The sequence below is a fragment of the Mesitornis unicolor genome, unplaced genomic scaffold (genome assembly GCF_000695765.1).
Source record: "Mesitornis unicolor isolate BGI_N332 unplaced genomic scaffold, ASM69576v1 scaffold40366, whole genome shotgun sequence".
Taxonomy (NCBI): Eukaryota; Metazoa; Chordata; class Aves; order Mesitornithiformes; family Mesitornithidae; genus Mesitornis; species Mesitornis unicolor.
In genome coordinates, this window is record NW_010191020.1 from 27,603 (window position 1) to 51,508 (window position 23,906).

Genomic DNA, 23,906 nt, shown 5'->3' on the forward strand with positions numbered 1-23,906 from the left:
GCAGCCTGCTTTGGTCTGGAGAGTCACTAAAGCCTGGTGCTGAAGGATTATATTGCAGCTTTGCTTTTTTGGGAAGGGCAGAGTTCTCAGAGTTCACATGTGCCTGTCTCCTGTGAGCTTTTACTACTCCCTTGGTCTCCTCTCTGTCCTCTTTCTTCTGGGATTGCAAGGAAGGGACACACCGCTGGTACTGCAGAGGAAGCAGTGGGGTTTTCTGCTCATAAATTAACCCCTCTGATATCTGGAATATACTATAAGAGTGCAGGATCTGATTAGCTCAAGAAAGAAAAACAAAACAGAAGCACCTCAAGTGCTATGGCCCCCCACGTCCCTCCCTGGGACGCTAGCAGCACAGCCAGTACCTTGTCACCAGCACCCCTTGTTCTGAGGGGGCTCCATCCCAGCTTGCAAGCCAGAGTCCTGACCTCACCAGTCCCCCACTCCAGGGCCAGACCTTTGCCACACTGCAGGTCTCCCTGATGTGCTGCCAGCCTGATTTGGGGAGAAATACCTCCTCTCTGCTCTGCCCACAGTCTTGCTGTGTACAATCAGCATCATGGGGAGTGTGCGATGCATAGTCCTAAATACAGGGGACATTGATACTAGATGCTCCCCCCAGTACTGAGCATCCAGTTAACCTATTACTGCTGCAGGATGGACCTGATTTAATGATTTAATATCTCAATGGGTCATTGCTAAGATGTCACCTTCTGACCTGTGCTAATGCTCCAATCTTCTCCCCCTGCCTAGGTGCAGCTCTAAGATGAAGCCTCCACCTGGACAAGGCATAAGGCTGGCATACCTTCTCCTAAATTTGGCTCCTCTCTGCCTTCCCATCCCACTCTGGAAGGACCGGGATTCCCTAATGCAGGAGGAGAAAGCCCGTCAGACAGGTGGCAATTTGGTGCTCACTAGACAAGAACAGCAGCTCAGCACAAAGCTCGTAAACCTCAAGAAGAAGGAGATTGCAATGGCCATAACTACAGGACAGTTTCCTCCAAGCATGCACTTCTTCAGGGCGAAAGGCCTCATTGATCAGAGCATGGTGTTCAGCATCCTAAAGCGCATGCCAAAAGGTAGGCTTGGCCTAAGAGTTACTTGTCTTGTTTTCCTCCTCTCGCCTTTTGCTTTCTATGGCAGAACTGGGACAGAGCTTACAAGAGCTGTAAATCACGCTCGCTGGGTTCCAGGAAGAGCCCTGCCTCTGAGCTTGGGGGCAGGGCAGGGGGAAAGAGGAAGAAGGGGATGGATTGGATGAATACATGCTTCCAGCAATTGTAGCACTTGGTATAACTTACAATATGGACCCTTCAGCCTTTCACGTGTGGGGAAAGGGCAGAGGAAGCTAAGACAACACAATGTCATGGACATCCTATATTTGCTCAGCATGTTCCAGCCAGGGCCTTTCCTTTTTCCACACACACATACCACCGACATGCTACCAACCTGGCTTAGCCCACATCTTAGCCAAAAGTGTTGTTGTATCCCCCAATAAGTCTCTCTGCAAGTGGTTCTGTAACAGACCTGGAAATCTACTGGAAAACCTGTGTGCGCTAGAGGAGAAAGGTGCTATCTCCAACATTGCAAGTTTCTTTACTTGTTGAATGCAAGTCAAAGCCTATATTGATGTGACCTATAGAAAATGGCATAAAAACTACTGACTTCTCTCACTTAGTCTTTCTTAATCAGGTCTGTGCACTCAAATCTCTGCTTATAAGGCCAGGCGTTTCTCCTCTTGTCTCTAGGGATTTCTCCTCTGTTGCGCAGCAAACTATGTGCTGATGGGTTACCATGCCCTAGACCAAGAAGATTTCTGTACTCTGCAGCACAGACAGTTTTAAAGGCACTTGGATAGTTCACAGAATCACAGAATATTAGGAGTTGGAAGGGACCTCGAAAGATCATCCAGTCCAAGTCCCCTGCCAGAGCAGGATCACCTAGACCAGGTCACACAGGTGCGCGTCCAGGAGGGTTTTGAATGTCTCCAGAGAAGGAGACTCCACAACCTCTCTGGGCAGCCTGGTCCAGTGCTCTGTCACTCTTACAGTAAAAAAGTTTTTCCTCATGTTCCTCCTATGCTCTAGCTTGCACCCACTGCCCCTTGTCCTATGATTTGACATCAGAGAGAAGAGCCTGGCTCCTTCCTCAGCTCAGCTCCCTCAGCCGCCTCTCATAAGGGAGATAAAGGAGATGCTCCACTCAAAATTTTAGGTTAAATAACTGTATGAGATTATCTGAAACCTTCACTGCACCATCCTGTGCATTCTCTGACAAGCAGCTGGGACACAGCAGCATCTGAAAGCTCAGGACTCCAGGTTGTGATAGAAAGAGGGGACAGGATATATTTAGCCAAGGTAAAATCCAGACCACCTAGGCTGGATAGCAGGAAGCCCAATGTCTCCATGTCCCTGCTGAAACCATGAGACAGCTGCAGTGAACGTTGTCAATATTCCTGTGACACTGAACAATACATCCATCTTTCCAGGTGGTCCCTTTTCAGGTTCAGAGTCCCATAGCCTTGCCCATGTGGCTGCTTGGAAACAGGTTGGTGACCAGCTTTGGGAGATATGGGAGTCAGCTGCTCCACAGGAGCATTTTTTAGTTGCAAGGCTGTGACACTGGCACATGGAGCTATCTTTCTCACTTCCCAGCTTCTCCCTCCCAGCCTCTTGGTGTGAGATGAGGATCCCTGGCTTGCAGCATCCTAATCTGTTACCATAAAAGACTGGTATGTCAGAATTGTCATTATCCTTTCATTGCTGAATTGACCAGTAAGGAATTTAAAATATACCCCTCACTTCACCTCCCATGGCGTATCTTTGATACCAAGGAGGAATCAAAACAAAAAAAGTTAACACCTTTCAATTTGGGAGATGTTAAAATGGGTTCCCAGAATCTCTGCAAGAGCCATAAGCTTTTAGGGCCAAGATTACATCCTTTAGCTGCTTGAGTAGGACCTAGTCTTAGAGGCTGCAGTCTTGATCAGAGTCCCTGGGAATTACTGTTGTTTCAAGCACTATTGTAATTTTTATTGCTGCTCACATAGGAAAGAAGGTGTCATTGCCAGTAAGAGGAGGGTTGGCTCTAGACAGCTGCGGCATGTGATAGCTCTGGTGACAGCAGTAACTACAGTTGCTCAGCATCTTAACAGTCAGAGCCTCTGTAGTGAGAGATTATAGGTATTATAGTCTATATTTGATTAGTCTACTATAGATTATAGCCTTGAAGTTTGTCTAAAGTCACATGCATACCAGTCTTCTGTTTTGCTCTTACCACTCATGTTCTCCCTTTACCCCTAAGAGCATCAAAGCTATTTTTGACTATGAGGTCTCCCCTGTGCTAATAAAATACACATCTTAAGACTTCAGCTCTCACAGTGTCTTCCCTTAACAAAAGTGCAGTTTAATTCAAGCACCAGTAATGTAAGAAGTCTTTGCAAAAGGAGAGATTTTAGCAAAACAGGACTGAGGAAGGCGAGTACGCAGACGGTGCTTTCTATGCCAGGAAGACTGGCAGTTGCCAACACATTGCACAATAACAGAGCATCCCAAAGGCCTTTCGTGCTGGCCAGCAACAGAAGTACAATGTAAGTGACCATGTTTTTGATAAGGGATAGAAGTAGATGGTATTTCTGCATCTGAGCGCAATTCCCTGGTGTGTCATGGTCTGGGATTTCGGTGTACACCAGAGTTTAAAGAGATGAAAGAAGAGATGCAGACTAGATGCAAAAAATTAAGGCTGGGATTCAAACAGCTTAGATACAGAGGCTTGCTTCAGGTCTGCCAGGCAGCTCCCATGCCTTGTAAACCCCTCCTACTGTGTGAGTTCCTCTTTAAATCAGTGGGGCCTGAGCCTGCTCACAGCAAAGTCTGTCTGAAAGACCTTTAATAACTCTCAGCATTTTCCATCCCAGTGGAGAATCAGAGCTCCCTATTGATTTCCCCCCACCCTCTGCTCCGAGGAAGCTGTCACGCTTGGCCTGCCCCGTGTTTGATGTGGAGGGGGCCACATTCCCCAGCATGGGGGAGTCAGAGCAGCCACTCCACTGCTGCTGGGAGAGGTCACTCACAGCCACCTAGAAGCACTTCCAGATGCCCCTGGATGGGCAAACTCAAACTATCATCACATTAAAACTCCATTCCTTCTCTTCAGCTGCCTTGTCTCATTAGAATACACTTTTCTGCCCACCAGGTGCTGTCTTACACCTGCATGACTACGCCATCCTGAGCGTGGACTGGCTGGTGTACAATGCCACCTACCTTCCCGACTGCTACATCTGCTTCACCCACACGGGCACTGTTCGGTTTCGCTTTTCCAAGCCTCACCCTCCTCGCCCAATGCCAGACCAGTGCTCCCAGTGGGTTTTACTGGAGACTTACCGGAAACAGCTGCAGAATGTGACCGAATTTGATAGCAGGTGAGTGAAGAGCAGCTGCAAGTCAACTGGTACTTCACTATAGTGTTGTGTAGCCAGCAGGACCATTCTGGTCCAACTTTCCATTTGCTTGCTGCTCTGGAGTGGGGAACTCTCTTTAAGGCTCCATACACAGAACATACAAATAGCAATGTAAGAGCTTGCATCATTAATTACACCAGAGCAAGAGACCAGCAAAATTAAAGTTTTCTCTGCACCCTCACTTTGGTCCTTTGCATGGACATGTTGAAGACAGTGGTTTAATGAGATTGATGTGACCTCTCCTCAACATCCAGGCTGAATGTGCTCCCAGCATTGGACAGGGTTGTAAGGTCAAGGACCTTTCCTCATCCAGTGAGGTAGCCAGGAATGGGATGAGGAAGTCAAATAGCTGAGGAACAGACTCTACACAACAGCAAAAAAGTAATTTGTAAATTCATTGCTTTGCCTCAGAGCAAGAAGCTGGGCAAACTATTTATGGCAAAGTTACTCCACTAGCACAAAAAAACCAAAACAAGCCAAAAGAAAACCCAGCCCAGCCTCCCTCTCTGAATACCATCCTTGTCTTCTAGGGGTCACTCTTTGAAACCCTGCTGGTAGCCATTATGCTGAAGCACAGGGCACTCATTCCCAACAGGACCCTCAGGCACCAGGAACTGCAACTTGTCCCTCTGCCCTCGGAGGAGGGGGAGGTCTCAGCCTGGCTGAGCCAATGAACCCTACACACAGGTCCTCTGCCTAGTAGCACTCCCCCCAACACCCTCCTGCTAACACAGCTTCTCCCCTTACAGGCAAGGCCTCCTCTAGCTGCCCAGGAGCTCACACCTCAGATGGCTCCCCAAAGCATCACTCACTCACTCACTCACTCACTCACTCACTCACTCACTCACTCACTCACTCACTCACTCACTCACAGGAGCTCCCCTCCCTGCAGACAGCTCCTACCTTAACTGCTGGCAGTCTTTTATCAGGACCAGGTGTTAAGTTTGGCTGTTCAGCAGCCACCTACCATTTAATCACTTACAGGTGGGTGGGAACAGCCCAGCTCCCCCTCCAGCCGTTGGTGGCAGGAAGAGGGAGCCCTATCTCTCCATCCAGGGGCCATTGATCCTAAGGCAAAGCCCTGTCAAAAAGGCCAGGAGCAAGCAGATAGTTCTGCGTGGTGTGTGAGGGGATGGAGAGAGGACACTAAATAATGCATGAAGTCAGACACTGAGTGATGAGGACAAAGGAAAATATTGAGTAGTGATCCATTCAGAGGGCACCGCCATCCATGGTGCTCCGGGGGCTGGGGTCCTGTGGAACAAAATAGCATGGGGTGTCATGCAATTAAAGACAGTATCACCATGCTGACACATGAGGGGAAGGCTGAATTAAGGTGACACGGGTGACCCTAATTATGGCATTTCCCAAGTGAAACTTGATGGGTTTTACTGTCATGCTCTTCAGTGAGTGTGTGTGTTCTTAAACAGAGACCTTTTAACTCTTAGAGAGTTGGTAACCCCTCCACATGGGAGCTGTCTGGGCTCTGTGCCCTCCAGGTCTGGGAAGGAGGTCAGGTTGGGAAGCTGAGGAGCTGCCAGACCTTTGGCATGGTGTTGTGTTCCCTCCCCAACAACAGCAAGGAACAGGGAAGAGGGAGCTGATTCTCCAGGGCACCCACTGCCCCTCTCCTATGGAGGCCCAGGAGAGAAGGAGAAAGTAGTGCCAGACCCAGGGCTCTTGACCTTTTATATACTGAAGCTCAACTGCCCTGACACATGGTAGAAGAAATAAGATCCAGTGAGAAGTCACCTATCTATGTCTTCCAAAGGTAAAACTGGTTTCCCATTAGCTCCCTTCCATTTCCACTGGGAGTGGTGAGAAGGGAAAAGCCACAGCACCAACTCTCTTCAGCCCCACCAGGAGACCCATAAATAACATGCAAGAGGTTGGATTTTGAAACAGCTTCACTTCCTTAAAGCCCAAGTGATTGCACTGGGTATTTCAGAACTGTCTCAGGAGCAAACCTTCATTGTATTTGTTTTCAGTTATATGTCCATAGCTTGATGTCCCTTTCCAGCTGAGGTCAGAGGCCATGATATCCTATACATATGAAGCTGTGCATTATTTGGATCCTTATGTTTCTATTTGGGAACACGACTTCTTTTCAGAGGCAGTTTTACCACATTGTTCCTCTTTTGTATTAGTAGTCTGACAATATTTAGTAGCCACAAGTCAGAGCAGGACTTTGGGGTGGCAGGCACTGCACAGGAACACAAGATAGACCCTGCTACAAGGGTTTTCTCCAAGGGCAGAGGGGAAAGCAAGGCAGAAACCTATGAAGCGATTTCTTTCAGCAAGTAAGTGCCAGAGCCAAATACAGACTTGGATCTCTCGCATCCTGGGTGCTCAGGCTTACTCATTTCAGTATGTTGTCCTTCATTTCTTGCCCTTCTGTGCTCATCACCACAAAATCACAGTGGAGTCATTGCACATGATATGCAAACACACGAACAACAGCCACATTGAAGCGCTTCTCCTCCTATTTTCATCTAATCCCTGGGTACTAGTCTAGGGGTTAGGAATGTTTTTTGGCCGCCTGGAAATAGGTCTCTAGCCAGGAATAGGGCCCAATCTGTTCTGCTTCTCAATTTCTGGAAACTCTCCCAGTCTCCTGAACATGTGCATCCCAGGCTACCTCTTTCCTGCGCTCCTCTTTGCCCTTGAGCACTGACAAGCTGAGAGAAAGCAGATGTCAGAGGAAGGAACGGATGGATAGTTGGGTGGTTTCAAGGAAGTATCAAGGGAATATGGCAGCAGGGAAGGGCTCTCATGCAAGACAGGGTGAAGGAAACAATGGAAATGTTTCCAAGAGGCTGCACCACTTTCACCTTACTGCATTCCTGACCAGGAAGGGCTGAAAGAGAGAAGTATCTGCATTGCATTCTTGCCGTTTGCATTTTTAGGTATGTATACATACATATGTGCATGTGTGTGTGTGTGTACTGGAAGGAAGTCTTTTTGTTTGTTTCCCTGAAAAGAAGGTTTAATCATTCCTATCCAAAACACACGAATGATGGGGCCAAGACCCTGGAGTATTCTGTTACTGGTAAACTTCCAAAAGGATGCTATTACAAGAGTCAGGAGACTGTGGGCCAGGAGACAGAGAAAGGAAGGGAATTTTGCTTTGAGAGCTGAAAGAAAAACACAATCCTCACTTATTTACTTCACAATCAATTAAGATATAGGAGAATGGAATTTTTTCCTCAAGATGCAACATAGTGGGCACTGTCTCTAAAGCAAGAGCTCACAACAAGCATCCCCCTAGATATTTAGGGAAACAGTGTTGACATTCCAGATATTTGTAAATTACCACCCCACACCCCCCCAGCAGCAGCAGCCCAAGGATTAAGGCCATGCCTGGCAGCACAGCTACGGCGGCCCAGCGGAGCTCTCTATCACCAGGATGAAGTCATCTGTGAGGGAGCTGACACCATGGCCCAGGCTGCAGGGACAACTCCCCTGGGCAGTGGCGGCTGCCCACACTGCCATCACCTTCCCCTCCATGTCCTCTGACTGCCTTATCTAACAGAAAAATAGGGCAGTGTGTGCATTACCAGGGAGAAATAAAAAGAATAAAAACCCACTGCAGAAACAAAGCACTCCATTCCCTCTACAAGTCTCCCTCTGGGGAGAAGAAGAGGGGACGAGAGAGAGAGAGAAAGCAGATGAACCACATGTGACAGATGTTAGTCACACTATTTAATGCACCACTGGAAGACATTCAGATACTATGGTGAGGAGAGGGGTATAATTACCCATCAAGAGCAGAAAAAGAAGCAGGAAAAAGAATCCCTTTAAAGACAGGGCAACAAACCCGTTCGCTTCTGCATTATATAGCACAAGAAAGCAAAACAGTTAGGTGAAAAAAAAATAGGAAAAAGAAAGCAAAACCACAGTTTAAAATAAATAATCCTTAGCTGGTCATTTTAGCTGTGCCCCTTTGGGCATATGGATTGCAATAGTATTGTTCAGTGCATATACGACATGACATGGAAGGCTATTTGTAGTCTGCACCTGATCACTGGCGAGGGCTCATTCCAGAAAAGAAGCAAAAAACGTATTTATGAAGCTTTGCTTCATCTGCATGAGCTACTGATGGCAAAAGCCCCTGGACCCTTAGGAGATTATCCAGTTATTAAGGATGGATCACTATTATGCAATAAATCTTCAACAGTTATAGGGATCAATAATCAGTCTCAAAGGGAAGGGGATTATAAAAAAAGCCCGATTTGATTTATGTGCTTTTAGGAGCAGGGTGGTGTGGGGATTTATTGCTGTTTCTAGTCCAAGAGCACAGGCTAAGCAAACAACCACACATTTGTGCAGCTAGATTTAAAGGCAGGGAGCGGAGCCCTGTGCGCGCCCATTGCTGGAGGAGCCAAGTTCTCACAGGACAAGGGGAGAAAGCGGTGGGAGCCCAACTCACCACCCGTCCTTATCTGAAAAGAAGCTGCGTGGGGTGGCGAGAATGGGCTTGCACGGCCTTTTGATCCATGGGGAGGTTTTTCCCTCAGTGCTTGCAGGGCTGGTGGGAACAGCCCCACTCAGCTCTCGGCTTCAGGCAGGTGCTCTCCACTGGCATATGGGGCTGGCAGGGAGCTGTCTTTTGGCCAGAAGGGGAGTGGAAAAGTCTCTTTTCCCCAGCTCTTCAACATGAAACCTCCTCTTCCCTCCTCACCAAGCTGCAGCACACCCTCTCAGCTCCAGCAGCTGGACCAGTGCCTTTGAGATGCCTCTGGCTCCCACATTCCTGGTTTCTAGGGTGATGCTATGGTGTCTCCTGCTGCTGCATGCTCCCCACAGGCTGCTCAAAATGCTATCCGCCCCTGCCATGGTCCAGCTCGGTCCATTTGGTGCATGGATTACTGAACAGTAGCTGTGGTTGCCTGGTGTCCTGTGATAATTGCATCAAAGCCCCCATTGCAATGCGTGGGAGGGCAGAGTGGAAGCTGCTGTGGAAACCTTAAACTCTGAATTTTCCTGACTGTTGAGCATTTAAAATCTCATTCTTAATGTGGTACTAGTGTCTCTTTATGTACAGTTTTGCTTTCTAAAATTGTTCCTGGAAAAGAAATTAAGAAAGTGAAGAAGAAATGAAACTGCAGCCACTGGAAGAGGGTCTTTAGAGAGCAAAACAGCTAGCAGATGCTGGGGGTACCAGCTCTGTTTTATGGGCAGGATGGAGGGACTCAAAAAGGATGTCCCTGCCTGGGATATCTTCATTTATGAGTTTGGACCAGATCACAGTTTACGTCTGTAGGACGGAGGTTTTTAATTCCATCCACAGAAGCCTCCTGAAAGAAGATAATAAAAACACAAATCAAACCCACATCTCCCATATAACAGAGCAGAGTGCTATGCAAGGATGGGGCCCAAAACATTAACCATGAAACAGTATTAAAGATCAGTAGCTGCTATTGAGGGGAAACAATGTACTCGGGTGAAAGACGAAGCACGGTGGAAGGAATTTCTATCTGAACCTGCCTAGCCCCTGGCACTAGATAAGCATCAGGCCTGGCCGGACTGGTAAGCCCACCTGCCTGCAAGCAACCGGCTCAGTAGCTTGCTGGAAAGGCTTCAGTTTGCCCACCCAGGAATGAAGTTAATCACCCCCTCTATTGCCATTTAGACCTTGTCCACCAGACTGAGAAATTTACTACAAACTCTTCTTCAGGTGGCCACCCGGGGAGGGAGGAGGGCTGTTGCCAGGGTTAAAGCTTCATGCGGGATGAAGGCTATCAGCTTGTCACAGGACAGCACTGCGGCACAGATGTTCACCCTGTCCTGAATGCAAGCTGTCACCTGCAACTAGATAATCTTGCAATTACTGGCTCCCTTAAACACTGCTTGATAAAACGAGCCACTGCCTCTCTGGATTTCTGAAAGGCTTATACGCCGGCTGAGTTTATGGAGGAAATAAGTAGGTTTCCATCCCAGTAAGGAAAAGCCAGGACCTGTGATTCTTATCAGTTGTTTTCCAGCAGACAAATCTGAAGAAGTTATCAGCAAGGCAGGCAGGATATCAGGTTTGTTCCACTGGGGGTGGAAAGGATTTCTGATTCACAATAATTTTTCCCCTGCTTATATTAGGTGACATATTTTGACAATACCAGGACAAGTTACAGGCTTAGTAAGCAGGTTGATGGTGCCCCAGTACATGGCATCTCCTGGAGACTCTGTCTGCCTACAGTGGTGAACAGGGGGCAGGGTGTCATAACTTTTTACATACATTGAAGATGTTTGAAAAAAGGTATTGTGTGCAGGAGTAACATACCAGCCTACTTTCAGATTAAGGATACCCCTGGGTAGCACAGTGGAACTCTTATGATTTAGAAACATCATACTTCCTTTTGTAACTCCATTACTCCTTAAGATTTTGCCCTCAGAAAAGGAAGAGGTGGGTACTTTGAACATTTAGTCTTGCCCAGCTTGTAGCAAAACATGTAGCATATGACTCCTTACCTGTCAGAGGGTACAGCTGTTCTCCGTACCAGCCATTAAAGAAGTAAATACACGTGGCAGAAAAATTACCTGAATGCTCCCTAGTTGCACCAGTGGTTGTTACATCTATATGCACTGCAGTGCAAACAGGCTCCAAGTTAGGTATTTTGCCCATGTTATGGCAGAAACTGCTTTGCACGTTTTCTTGGTCCTGCCCAAAACTCACATTTCTCCTTCAGCACAGCTGCTGCCCTGCTGCACCCCAGAGCACGTCGGTAAGAGGGTGTCACATCTACAAAGCTTGGTCTCTGACAATAAAACTCACACCTTTCTTGGAGGAATCCTATTTCCTCCTGTACCAACCACCCAGCTGCCAGCCGGCAGCTTTTTGCATGCTGAAAGCCAGTTGACTTGTTTGTTCTTCTCTTTCTTCCTCTTCCCTTTACCCTTTTCTACAGTTTGCTGAGAAATCTGACCCTGGTGACAGATGCCCCTGAGCTGGCCTACCCTTCTCAGGCTTTCATTTGGAAAAGATTTGAAGAAGTCTTCCTCATTGCCTCTGGACTTATCTGCTATGCACCTGTGTTCAAGGCCTATTTCTACCAGGGGCTGCTGGAGCTCTATGAAGATAATGTACAGTATGTCGAGATAAGAGCTATCCTGCCTCAGGTATGTATTTTTTGGCTTCTCTAGTATTCTTTTAAATCCTTATTTCTCTGTAACTTTTCTCAAGCCTTATCTTGAATTTAGTTTTTGGATGTTTGCATACCTGCCCTTCTAAGGATCCTGGCAAACCTCGATCGTATTCAAAGGTCTTTGTTGGAGATTTGCATAGGCAAGGGCTTGAAAGTGAGAGATACTTTGTTCTTAGTGGGTAAGGAAGATACCTACTGTAGCAACGTCACAAGGCTGTGTTGCACAGTCTGACTGGGAGCTGGGTTGAAATCTTGCTGGTTGGGAAGATGCATCTCATCTGGTCTGCACCAGAATCACCTGTTCTGCAGGAGCTCTTCTGGAACAATTTAGCATTGTGAATAGAGACTTATTCTGGAAGAGTTATGTTACTTTAAATCTACAGCTTATTTCAGAATGATTTCTCTGAACAGGCCAGTAAACCAACTGGCAAAGCAGTCTTCCACAGTTTGCAGACAACCTAAAATTTTGGCTATGTGAAGTATGAACTTGCTCTTTTCATTGCTACTAACACCAAAATCTGCTGGTAATCCTTTAGACCTTTCTCCCTGCACACTGCCTGGAGCTGCTGAGATAGTCCTACAATCCCACGCTGCCCTGACACCTTCCCAAGATCCAGCAAACCCTACCATCATTCTTTGGCTATAATGATTCCCATTTCCCCGGTGGCAATTTTGATACTGCAGGCACCCCTTTTCCATGCTGTTCTCCAGACCAGCTGCAAGCTGGGCAGCATAGGGTTGGGAGCTCTGGCAGAAAGGCAGGTTCCTTGCCAAAACAAATGAACTGGGGCTACTGCTCCTCCCTACATTGTCCACCTCCATCTTCTTAACAGTCTATTGCAATAGGAATGAAGCTGCCGTGCAAGGTCCATCCGGCAGCACCTGAAAGACCAGGTGGCAGTGGTGGCCCATGCATGGGGACACAGGTACCAGCTTGCTGCTGGCATCATGCTGTCAGGTGGATGGAGCAGCCACACTGATGTCCTGCCAGTGGCCCAACTCCCAAACGTGCCTGCCAGCAACTTCCTTAAATCAGTTCCCTTGCATGCAATGGCTGGTGGGCTCCAGCCAGCTGCAGATGAATGTCTGCACCCCAGCAAACACCGCTGCTGCTGGGCAGGCCTCCACAGCCACCCCATGAGCAGGCAGACAGGTGCTATGACAAATTTGGAGGCTGATCTGACTTTGTGCCTGCCTCTACCCCAACAGCTGGGGAGCTGGGCTGCCTAACTCCGCCCTGCTGTGGCTTGGGCTGGTCCCATAGTGAAAGAGGGCTCAGCATAAGGGCTGCAGGCTGGCACTCCATCGTGCCTCAGATGAGAAGGGTGTATTGAAAAAAAAAAACAACACAAACAAAAACAAAGAGGGGGGGAGAAGAACACAAGGCTTATATATTTCTTACTTTGGGGGGGTTAGTCATGAGTCAGTTGCCCTGAACTCAGTCACCATCTGTCTTTGGGGTACCTGGAAAGAGAAAACAACAGCAAAGTCAAAATTCCTGTGCGGTGAGACAGCAGGAGCGCTGGCATCCCCCCAGGTCACACAGGTTTCTGGGCCAAGAGTATTTGTGATGATACAAGTGCGTGGGCCTGACTGGAAAATACCCTGCATTTACCAGCAGCCCTTAGACATGGTTGTAATGTCTTTTGAAAGGGAGGCTTGGCAGGGAAGATCTGCTTCCCATCCAGCCTCTAATGCTGGCTCCAGGCGTGGGAGCTTCCAGAGCCCCTGGGCTTGCTCGCACCCGGCAGCTCAGTGTGCTGTGAGGTACAGGCAGGCTGCCTGCAGCCCAGGTAGCACTGCAAGGGCTGTGAGGAGCTGGGGGTGCTCAGCTGTCGGCCCCGATGGGCAGCGCAGGCAGGGGAGTGCCAGCTAGGCTGGAGCGGGGATGAGAGGGAAGGGAAATGCTTTGCCATGAAAGTGGAGGTGAGCAGGGTGTGACGGGAATAGCGAGAAGGTTGTGTGGCTGGAGATCCTCTACGAGGCTTAGGCAGCAGAGCTGACTCTCTGCAAAAGCTCGCCTTTGCAGCAAAGCCTGCCAGAAGCAGCCCCTGAAGTAAAGTAAATGAAAGTCGCGATTTAGTGCGAAACAGCAAACATTGTGGAAGAGTCCCCCAAGCTCAGCTGTGTTTGCAAATTCAGCTGTGTAAAGTCTCACATTCCCATGGGCTGCAGCAGGGGAAAATTCCCTCTAAGCATCTGCAGCCACCCTGCACACTGCAAAGGGGGACACCACAGCGTGAAGGGGCACAGGGGCATAGCAAGGGGCGTCGCTGCAAGCAGCAGCACCAGAGGGGAAGTAAGAAGGTGGAGTGGACGAGTTAAAGGGTAGAGGAAGAGGGTGAAGAAGACAAGAAAACTGAGAAGGATAGAAACAGAATGCATTGGAGTGATTTCAGCCGCTGTTTGTGAGCGACTCCAGGGAGGGCCTTTGTGGATTAGTATCAACCAAGGAACTTAGGATCCCTGCATTTAGCCCTGGTAGTGAGGAACTCACAAAGTAAGTTGATGAGACAGAGCATGCCGAAAGGATTATTTTTCCCAGTTTGCTGCCAGAGAACAGGGAAACTATAGCAAGACAAAATGACCAACTCAAGGTCACGGAACAAACCTCTGGCAGAGGGGAGCAGAAGCCCAGCCCAGCTGGTAGCTTCTGGAGCTCAGCCCTCACATGCCTTGGGGCTGCCTTGGCTGACAGACTGCCACCACAAGGCACAGAGCCTGTGTGAGCTGCCAGACAGCCGGACAAAACGCTCCAGCATTTGATACAGACATGAGTAAGAGGTCATGGTCTCCTCTGGGTACTCAAGGGCACTTACTTGCCATGTCTGAGCGTGGAAAAACTTGTTTCTTGTAGCATATACTAAGGATGAAAACCGCTCCTTGGTTCTTGCCAGCTGGTAAAGGCTTCAAGAAGAAAATGTTCTGCACAGATTTAACTGCTTTTTTCTGCCCTGCTGCCAGGACTGCAGCACATTGCTTCTCCCAAGGTTTTCTTCAGTTCATTTCACCCACCCTCCAATAAAACACCTCTTCCAACTTCTTGCCATGTGCTTTTCGTCCTGCAGGTGTATGAACTGGATGGTACCCGGCACAACAAATCGTGGTCTGTGGCAACCTATCGGGAAGTGACCAGGCAGTTTGTGAAGGAGCACCCTGACTTTCTTGGAGCCAGGATTATATTTACAGCACACAGGTAGAGGCTGAGCAGGGCTAAGAGTGCCTGTGCATTGCTGGCTATGCTATGGCGGAGGCGGCAGTGGGGAGAGAGGGGTCCAGGCAGCACCAGGAGAAGTGATCCTGCGGGGTGGGCTGAAGTGCCACAGTTGGTTAGCAATGCCTGTGTGAATTGCTGGACCTAGGGTGTTGACCCCTAGAGAATTCCCTGGCAGACATAAAGGGCTGAGGATGAGAAATCGTCTATATAAGTCTGTGTACGTGCGACATGACCAGGGTTAGTTCATGGCGTGTGCCCGACAGACAAGCATCTGCGAGGCCTGGGTGTAGGAACGCGCAGGGGGGGCTGCTTGTGTGCCTGTGTCCGAGCCGTATGTGCTCTCTTCCCAAGCCTGGACGCACTCCTCCTCTCTGCGGAAACTGAAGCAGCGACAGCAGTGCCCGAGTACGGGCACTGGGTATTGCAAAGGTCCTTGTGGGACCCTGCAGAAGCTGCTCTCCCGGCAGCTTTTGTACGGTATGTTCGTGCCGCGCTTCGCAGGCGGGCACAAGGCTGTGCTCCAAGTCAGCCAGATGCCATGAAGTCATGCGAGGTGATCCTCAGCAAATATAACAGACCTCTCAGCAGCACTTACTCGCTTTGGCTCGGCACGATGCTGTTTCCAGTTCAGAACTGGCTTGCCTCTGGCCAGCTTGGGTATGGACAGAGTCTGTCTGCAAATTGCACTTGTGATGTTTAAGTCCAATAGGACTGGAAGAAATCTAAATTTAAAGCTCTCTTGAAATGCCACTGCTGTCTCACCTCCCAGCAAAACAGTTGAGAGGAAAAAAACATATTTAAGCATTTTCTCTCCATGCTGTTGTATTCCCTGCCTGGTAGACGGGAAAGCCAGCGAGTCTTAGACAAGCATGCGTCAACTCAAGTGACAGCAGGGTCTAGCTAGGCATTTCCTGGTCATTCAGGGGTTTCCTTTCATAATATCAATTTTCTACTGCTGTTACTCTGGAGACCTGAGGCTGGTTGTCAGATTCAGGAGCAACTTGCATTTTGGAAATACCCCTGGGGGCCCCGTTTCACCACTCAAACCCAAAGGCGGCAGGCCCATGGGAGTGAGCCTCTGCACTACTTTCTTTCTCTTGCTTTTTAGGATGCTGAATGTTTCCCAGATTAAAGAAGCCATCGTCACTGCCATGGCACTCAGAGCCCGCTTCCCAGACACCCTGGCAGGCTTTGACCTGGTAACTGTATTTCTTCTGTGGCTTCTCATTAACCCCTTGAGGCACACTATAACTACATGTATAATACAGCGTATGTTTTATACCAGAGCCAGATCCCCTGTTGCTGTACTGAAATCAGTGTAAATGAATCGCAAATTCTCTAGCTAAGGATTTTGTCAAGGTTAATTGACAAAATCCTCTGAAAGAATCAGTTCCATACCCCACAGTGTTGTAATTTCAGTACAGTTGGTACCTCAGCGACATACAGCTGTAAGTCCCACAATCTTCCAGAGCATGTTCAAAAGTACTTTTCCTCTTTCCCCCAGGTTGGTGATGAGGATGAAGGTCATTCTTTGTGGGACCTGAAGGATGCCCTGACCATCCCATATTCCCTGGGGGTCAACTTGCCATACTTTTTCCATGCTGGGGAGACTGGTAAGCATGAGGGCTCAGGAGGCTTACAGAGGAAAGAGGTGAAGTCAGCAAAATAGTACTGGCTGTATCAAGATGATGGGATGTGTGAATGTAATTGGTTTTCCCTATGCTTCTCCCGATATCAGCTTGTTGCTGTAGCATTCCTACATGGCACGTCCCCTACCTGCTCCCTGCTCTTGACTGTAAGCGTCATGTTTCTCAGTGTCTTTGCCCTGTGGGTAACGTGGAATCATGCTGTGAGAGTTATTGCTGGTGCAATTCAGCCATTTCCTCCTCAGAGCAGCACTTCCCTCTAATCCACAGTGGCAGCAGAATTCCTCAACCATTATTTTACATTTTAAAGTGAAAGAACATCCAAGCCAGCCTCAGGTCTTAACTGAATACACTCATCAAATTAACCTTTGCCCTTTATTCCTCTGGCAACATATTATTATTTGCAATATATTATTCAGTCTGTATGGGTGGGACTTATCCTAACCATGCATGACAGCTGTGTCTAAATTGTGCATCATGCTTATTACATATTGACATCTCCAGAGAAGATGCCTACAGGTGAACTAACTACCCTAGGCTCCCTTTGCAGCCATGGACAGTAAAAGGTATTTTTAAAGCATGATATATATCATCCTAATGCACAGGCCATTCCTCAGAAATTATTACTTCTCTCCCTTGACTATGCATGAAGATCAGCATGATTAGCTTAGCTGCAAGAGCAATACTGTGGACATCTAAAGCCAGGTGAGATAAGTGGGTATCTCTATGCTGGGCAATGTCCTAGACAGGTTTGGATCCCTGTTTCATTGAAAATGCAAAGTGGGAACTCAGAGCATGAGCAACTCTGTCACCTTGCAACTCAGCCACTTAATAACAGAACCATCTAGCAGCCTGAGAAGATATATGTCCTCACAGCACTGCAGTGATTCTTGCCTGTCTCTGCTCAGACTGGCAGGGCACCTCTGTAGACAACAATGTGCTGGATGCACTGCTACTGAATACCAGCCGGATTGGACACGGACTTGCCCTCATTAAACACCCAGTAGCAAAAAATTTGTCTCTGAAGAGGGATATTCCTGTAGAAGTCTGTCCCATCTCCAACCAGGTATGTTGGTAGCGCCTTAGGTCTTGGGGCTGGGACACTGGAATGGGATTTACCATAGCAGCTAGGAGCAGCAGGGAGCTGGAGCCAGCTGGATGTTTTGCTGCACCCAGTCTGGCTTGGTTTCCTTTGCACCACGTCACCCCGCAGTCTGCTACATAGATACGTGGTGTGGATGTATAAGGCTTGTAATGCTAGTCAGCTTAAAATTATTTAAATTCCTACCCAGACGAACCTAGGCAGTCCTCCCTAGTGGAGAGGAGGCCCAGAGCCAGGGAGGTGCCTAAAGATCTCTTTAATGGAAAATACTTCAAAGCCAGGACGGCCAGAGACTGAAAAGCTGGGACTATAACTAGAAGTCTTTTTGGTTTTGTAGAATTCATAACCAGGGGAAACTCTTTTGCAGCGCATTAGCGTGGTACACATTGTCCCCTGGGTGTGGCAGAAAGGATGCTCTGGGGTAGAGATGTGCCAGTTTGAGCTGTGAGGGAGAGAACCTCGTTAGCAGCTCCAGATGCCTTGGGCTAATTGTCATGGCAAATATGTAACCAAAAGGCTGTTCCTGAAATGCTCACAGTCAAATTAGCTATAAATAAGCAGAAGTTATTCAACCCACTGGTCTCAATCTAGGTGGTTGATTTAAGAAACCAAACTCCTTGTATAGTCAGTGGAGACAAGTGGGCTCCTCTTGCAGCAGCTCAGAGCAGACCACCTAACATACTCTGAACAGCCCTCTGGAGACCCTTCCTCCCTGATGAGTACCTGCTGGCACAGGTAGCTATAGCAGACATGTGGTGGGATGGGTGCCACAACACCAACACGTCTACAGCAATAACCTGATGTGGTGGTGTCTCCCGCTCCTCCTCACCGAGGTCCTGATGTTGGTAGCTGACTTGCGGAGCCACCCTGCAGCCGAACTCATGGCTGAAGGGCACCCCATTGTGATCAGCCCCGATGATCCCTCCATCTTTGGGGCAAAGGGCATCTCCTATGACTTCTACCAGGTGTTCATGGCCATCGGAGGGATGAATGCTGACTTGAGGACTCTAAAACAACTTGCACTCAACTCCATAAAGTAAGTTCCTCACCTTTCTCACCTAGCCATGGTAATGCTAGGTGGACTATCAGCTTGTTCTCTGGAAACCCACCTTATTTGGGTTTTGGCCCCACAGTCTTGTCTGTCACATGAACTGAGCTTCTGTTAATCCAAAGTCTCCTCTGTGTGTCTCTTCCAAGAGCAGGGCACAGGGACCCCAGAGCCTCCTCTGCCTGTGTCCTCGAGTGCCCTTTCTCTAACTCAGTGTCTCAGTTTATTTCTCCTTTTCCATCCTTTGTGAAGTTGCTTCCAGTTTTGGGGGAAACATTATGATTTTGTATAATTCATCTATTTCTGCCCAAATTTGACTTGCTGTGGTTTTTGCCATGGCCCACTGAGGAAATACAGGGAAATAGTCTACCAGCCTGTAGCCTGGACGTGTTTAACCACTTCATGTGGTCTTCTGGACAACTCTGAATGTCCTAACGTATTTTGGATATGGTGCCCAAGGTCTTTCTGCACATTCTTACAGTCTTACATGTTTGCCAAATCTCATGCCAATCCCAAGTCCCTGCATGGCCAAGGAGACAGCATATACTCTTACTTCCTATCAATTTGGACCAAGCCCAGGGGACACCTGAAAGCAACAGCAGTGCTACCTCTTCTGTACATGTCACTGGGTGCCACCTCACAAGCCTCCAGCGTACGCAGACTGAGCTGCTCATGCTGCAGGACTCAGTAGCTGCTGATATGGCCATGACACTTCTCATCCCAGTGTGGGCCCAAACGTCTTTACGCTATGTTACTCTGTGTGGCGTAGGCATGTACTGCAAGGGTTAATCTGTTGCTGCTTCCTGCCTTTTAATTTCGGTCACTGATCTTGAAATAGCTGGCCCCTTGTCCCTTGCCTGATACTGACTTTTCTCCTCCTCACAGATACAGTGCCATGCTACCGGATGAGAAAACCAAGGCCAAAGGGGTCTGGCAGAAAAAATGGGACCAATTTGTGGTTGACCTCTCTGATAGCTTTTTGAGGGAGCTTTAGAGGGGAGGAGACTCATCTCCAAAGGCATTTGGCAAGCGAGGGTGAGCCAGGCTTATTGCTAAGAGGGAAACTGCCTCTTCCACGTGACCTGAGCCGATGAACAAACCTCAAAGTCTCACCTGGTGATGGGTGATTCTGGTAAGCTAGACTTAATGGGCTTGTTGCTAAGAATGAGCTGCGCTATCCTGTGAAAGTCATGGACTGGAGGTAAAATGGGGCAGCGAGCCCTTATAGCAGCAACAAAAGAAGACCTCACTCAAAATAGTCAGAAGAATTAAAAACCCCCAATGACCAAATCCTGACATCCTTGTTCAGGAAAAAACATGCTTTCTAATTAGAGTTAGAGAGAGATTGCCAACATGAGGATCTCCGAGTTTCGCCTTATCATTACAAAATGCAGACCTTGTCCGGAAACAGCTAAGACAAACATCCCACCATTTGGGCCACTGACCTTCAGGAGAGCAAGGACTGAAAAAGACTCTTGTTATGTTTAACCCTGGGCCTGCTGCCAAAATAGCACTGCTAGGTCGAAGAACCAGTCATAGGTCTGATGTCTGCTATTTCAGGACCTACCATGACTGGAAACGAGCTGATGGAACTTGCTCCCAGAACATTTAAGCCTGGTTGCACAGTGATCCCAAAGCCAAAAAGAGGTGCTGGAGACAATTTTGTTCTGTTTTTTTTTCCTGCAAAATCTTTTATTGTTCTTTGGTCACAAGGAAGCTAGAACACTTTTAATCTGAGAAAAAATACCCTAATCCATCTTAATTAAAACTGTCTCCCTGCACTGGGCCATGTTAACACAAGCTTCCACATTTATCAGAATAATTTTTTATTTTAGGGGGTTCCACTACCAGCCTTTGTCACCTAACTCGGGGTGCAAATGTGGCCTTACTCAGCCTGTTAGACAGATTTCCACCTTGGTGGTGAACTACTCTCACCTTGTGGATATCCAGCATGTTCACTTGGACCTTTGTAGTTTCCAGCTCTTTGGCAAAAACATATCGCAGCAACTACACAATAAATAGTGTCTGGACAAGCAGACTCCTTAACAACATCAAAAATATCAGGACAAGAACTAGTTGAAGGCAGATTTAAAAACAAATAATCTTAATCAGGATGGTAAATAAATTCAGCAAAATCCATAGGCACACATACCCCAAGCACACAGCCAGGATCAAACGGCGCCTCTCCCCAGCTTCAGTACAATTACGCTGGTTTGCATCAGCCAAGGGAGACTTTACAAAAGTTCCTGCTGAAAGATGTCTCCCTCCTCAGAGCCTCAGACTTGTGAGGGCTGCTGTTTCCTGATCTGACCAGCTTGGGCAAATCGGCTCTCTTTATGTTTTCTGCTAATTGTCCCAAGCTGCCTGGCCATAGTGTTTATTTCCAGTGACCTTGGTTAAAGCGCCTTAGCAGGAGGCAAATATACTTACTACAGAAGTAGATCAAGCTGCGCAGCCCGCCCACCCCATGTTAAATTGCCCACATTTCACAGGCTGCAAGTTCATCATCTAGTTATCCCAGAGGAAAAAACCAACAAACCAACCACACTGCAAACCCCACAACAAAAAAAACCCAAATAAAACCACAACAAAACAAAGGTGTCTACACTGCAGAAGCTAGCAGCACAAACCACAGAAAGCAAAGAGCAAGAGCCCAGTCACACACCTCGCTAACCAAGAGGGTCGAGTGCCTCACACCTTTTTCAGCCACAGCTGCTTCCACTCCAGCTCCCTCTACCCACACAACCTACACCTCCCTCTAAAGCACCAGCAGCTGCTCTTTGCAGGCTGGTCTTTCCTGGACCTTGATGAAGGTTTGAATCTTGGACAAGCTTTATACTGGAGGAGGAGCCAGAGTGGAGACGCCTTTCCTCCTCCAAATGGGTGTTGCATACAGAGCTCAGTCTAAAGTCCTCAAGGTAGGCTTTGGTCACGGTCAGATTACAAATGCTGACCTGGGAAATGCCTTATTTGTAATGCTGCTGAGGAAAACTGCTGCAAAGAGGGGGAATGGCTGCTAACTGGAGACCAAAAGCCCAGTCCCTCTGAGCTCCCTGATCTTCTGGCTTTGCTATATGCAGGTGGAGGAAGATCTTTTATTTGCCATGTGTCAATTCTCCTTTAAGTGAGTCTTTTTGCTGCCAAGATGAAGCTAATCATTGCAGAGCCAGTGTGGGAGGAACTGAGTTCCTGGACACAGGCTGACCAATGTCCCTCCCTTTTCTACCACAGTGGAAAGTTTACAGGTCTTCCTGCACATGGTCACTTGAGGGCTTGAACACTGATCTCCTTTTTGTTACCTGTAGTCCTCCCTACACACATTAGCAGCACAGCTAGATCTTCTATTTGCCAAATGCTTACTGGGACCAGCTTACCTGTTGTGTTCAGTTTGTTCTTGCCTTCCTAGGAAAAGCCTCTTATGCACCTGGATGTTTACCTACTTTGCATCAGGAACTGTGATATGATGTGGCTCAGTGTCTGCAGCCACCAGTGAGTGATGCTGTTTGGGATTACAGCACAGAAATCACTGGAGGTTTAAGATTGTACAGGTCTGAGGTGATCTTCAGATGAAGTCCTCAGAAAGGTGAAACTTGACCTTACAGGGTGCTGTTTGCATTTGTGACTCCACTTCTGCTGAAGGTGTCCATCTTAGGGTTGGTCAGACAGCAGACACTTTCCCATCCTAATCACACATGTTTAAATGTGAACCTGAACCACATGGAGATGCCTCACTCCAGTGGTGCAGCCTTCCCTGGATCCCTCCTTGAACAGGGAGTTGCCATGTGTGGTGCTTCCCAAGAGTCCTCTGGCCAGAGATGGGCTTTAACCATTTTTAGGACCTCAGCAAGTCTGACAGGAGGAGGGCCAGCCTGCTTTACTGCTGTGGATCAACTCTTCCTTAGAGCAGGCTCTAGTTTGGAGAAAGGTGCATATTGAGAAACTCAGACTGCTTCCTCACCTCTCTAGCTGTGCAAAAAAGGAGGGATTTAGGCTGGACCACAGCAGTTAAGAAAGATCAAACCATTCAGTTATCCTCAAAGCTTCGGGTAAATTTTGCTATAGGTCTTCACTGAGACTCAGCTCTTAGCATTCACAGTAACATTGCAAGGATTTTGCCTCCAGTCCATTCCCTCACTCTCAGTGCCTTGGCTCCCTGTTCACCTCTGTTGGCAAATAAATTGCATATAATGCTTTCTTGTCTGTCTCTTGCAGAATATAGTATATATCTAAATTTTTAAACCTGTTTTAATTGTGGGGTTTATTTTCTTTCTTTTTTTTTCCTGTTAGAGAGAACTGCATTTGATGTGAGGCTGGAATGTGCAGTTTCACATCACACAGCCAGGACTACAGTTATCAGAGAGTCTGAAATCTCTTCACAGAAAAGGCCAGTTTGATCCATGGGGCTAACGTGCCGTGGAGTCAGGCCCGAGCCACCTGCCAGAGACATGACACAGGTCCTCCAGCCTCCATTTTCCCAAATCACACTGTAGCTGCATCCAGCTCAGGGCTGTGTTTTCATACAGACTACTCAATAGACAGGATTTGCTTGTGCTATGTCTCCTCCTATTACAGTTACGTACCATATCTGTGGCAGTTACAGCATGGGAAAGTAAAAGAAACTCCTGAAGGACATTTTTACCTGCTTTTAGCATGATTTTAACAGGGAAACAAGGAGAAGAGCAAATGCTACATGACCAGCCCATTCTTTTGAAAGCTGGCAGGTACCTCATGGAGCACCAGCTAACTACATGGTACAGCTTGAGGCTCTTTGCCCAAAGTTGCTGCTGGTGGGCATAGGAAGAAAGGGCCAGCTAGGGAACTTGAAAGTCTGAGACGAAGGAGGTATTTGGATAAGCAGGGCTGGAGGCAGCCACCAGAGAGGTGGGAGGCTGAGTAGGGCAGACCTAAATGGGCAGAAAGAGCCTTCACTTCAGTCTTCATCTGGACTCAGGAGCAAGGAAGGAGAGTAGAAAATCCACAGAAGCTTCTGCACCACTTACTTCAAGCAACCATAGGAACAGATCAAGCCTTATGCCTATTATTTCCTCCATTGGTCTCTCCCTGTGGCCTCTTCAGGTTTGATTTGTGTAAATGGGAGGTGGATAGGGCTTTGCTCGCAGCACACCATCTCACAGGTCTATCGGTGTTTTGTTGCACAGCAGCTCAGATCACCTTTGGGGCACTTTAGCAAATGAAATGTTTGCCTCCTGGTCACTCACCAGCAGGAAATGGCTGATCCAGCACTAGTGGTTGTCGTCAAAAATCATGCCAATAAAAAGAGAGGAGTAAAATAGCTGG

At 47.9% G+C, this 23,906-nt stretch overlaps 1 protein-coding gene across 1 annotated transcript; it reads left to right on the forward strand.

The window, feature by feature from the left end:
* The first annotated feature begins 750 nt into the window (after positions 1-750).
* On the forward strand, positions 751-19,709 carry CECR1 (cat eye syndrome chromosome region, candidate 1). Its single transcript, XM_010186605.1, has 9 exons — positions 751-1,076; positions 4,192-4,417; positions 11,359-11,569; positions 14,664-14,791; positions 15,921-16,011; positions 16,317-16,425; positions 17,367-17,524; positions 18,394-18,596; positions 19,494-19,709. The coding sequence occupies exons 1-9, from the start codon at positions 764-766 to the stop codon at positions 19,600-19,602; spliced, it is 1,548 nt and encodes a 515-aa protein (XP_010184907.1). The 5' UTR covers positions 751-763; the 3' UTR covers positions 19,603-19,709.
* The last annotated feature ends 4,197 nt before the right edge of the window (positions 19,710-23,906 follow it).

Bases quoted from the DNA above. Each gene is read 5' to 3' on its own strand.
- CECR1 (XM_010186605.1), top strand. From the start codon at position 764: ATGAAGCCTCCACCTGGACAAGGCATAAGGCTGGCATACCTTCTCCTA. The intron at 11,570-14,663 runs GTATGTATTTTT...TTCGTCCTGCAG, and splicing joins TAAGAGCTATCCTGCCTCAG to GTGTATGAACTGGATGGTAC. The intron at 16,426-17,366 runs GTAAGCATGAGG...GTCTCTGCTCAG, and splicing joins TTTCCATGCTGGGGAGACTG to ACTGGCAGGGCACCTCTGTA.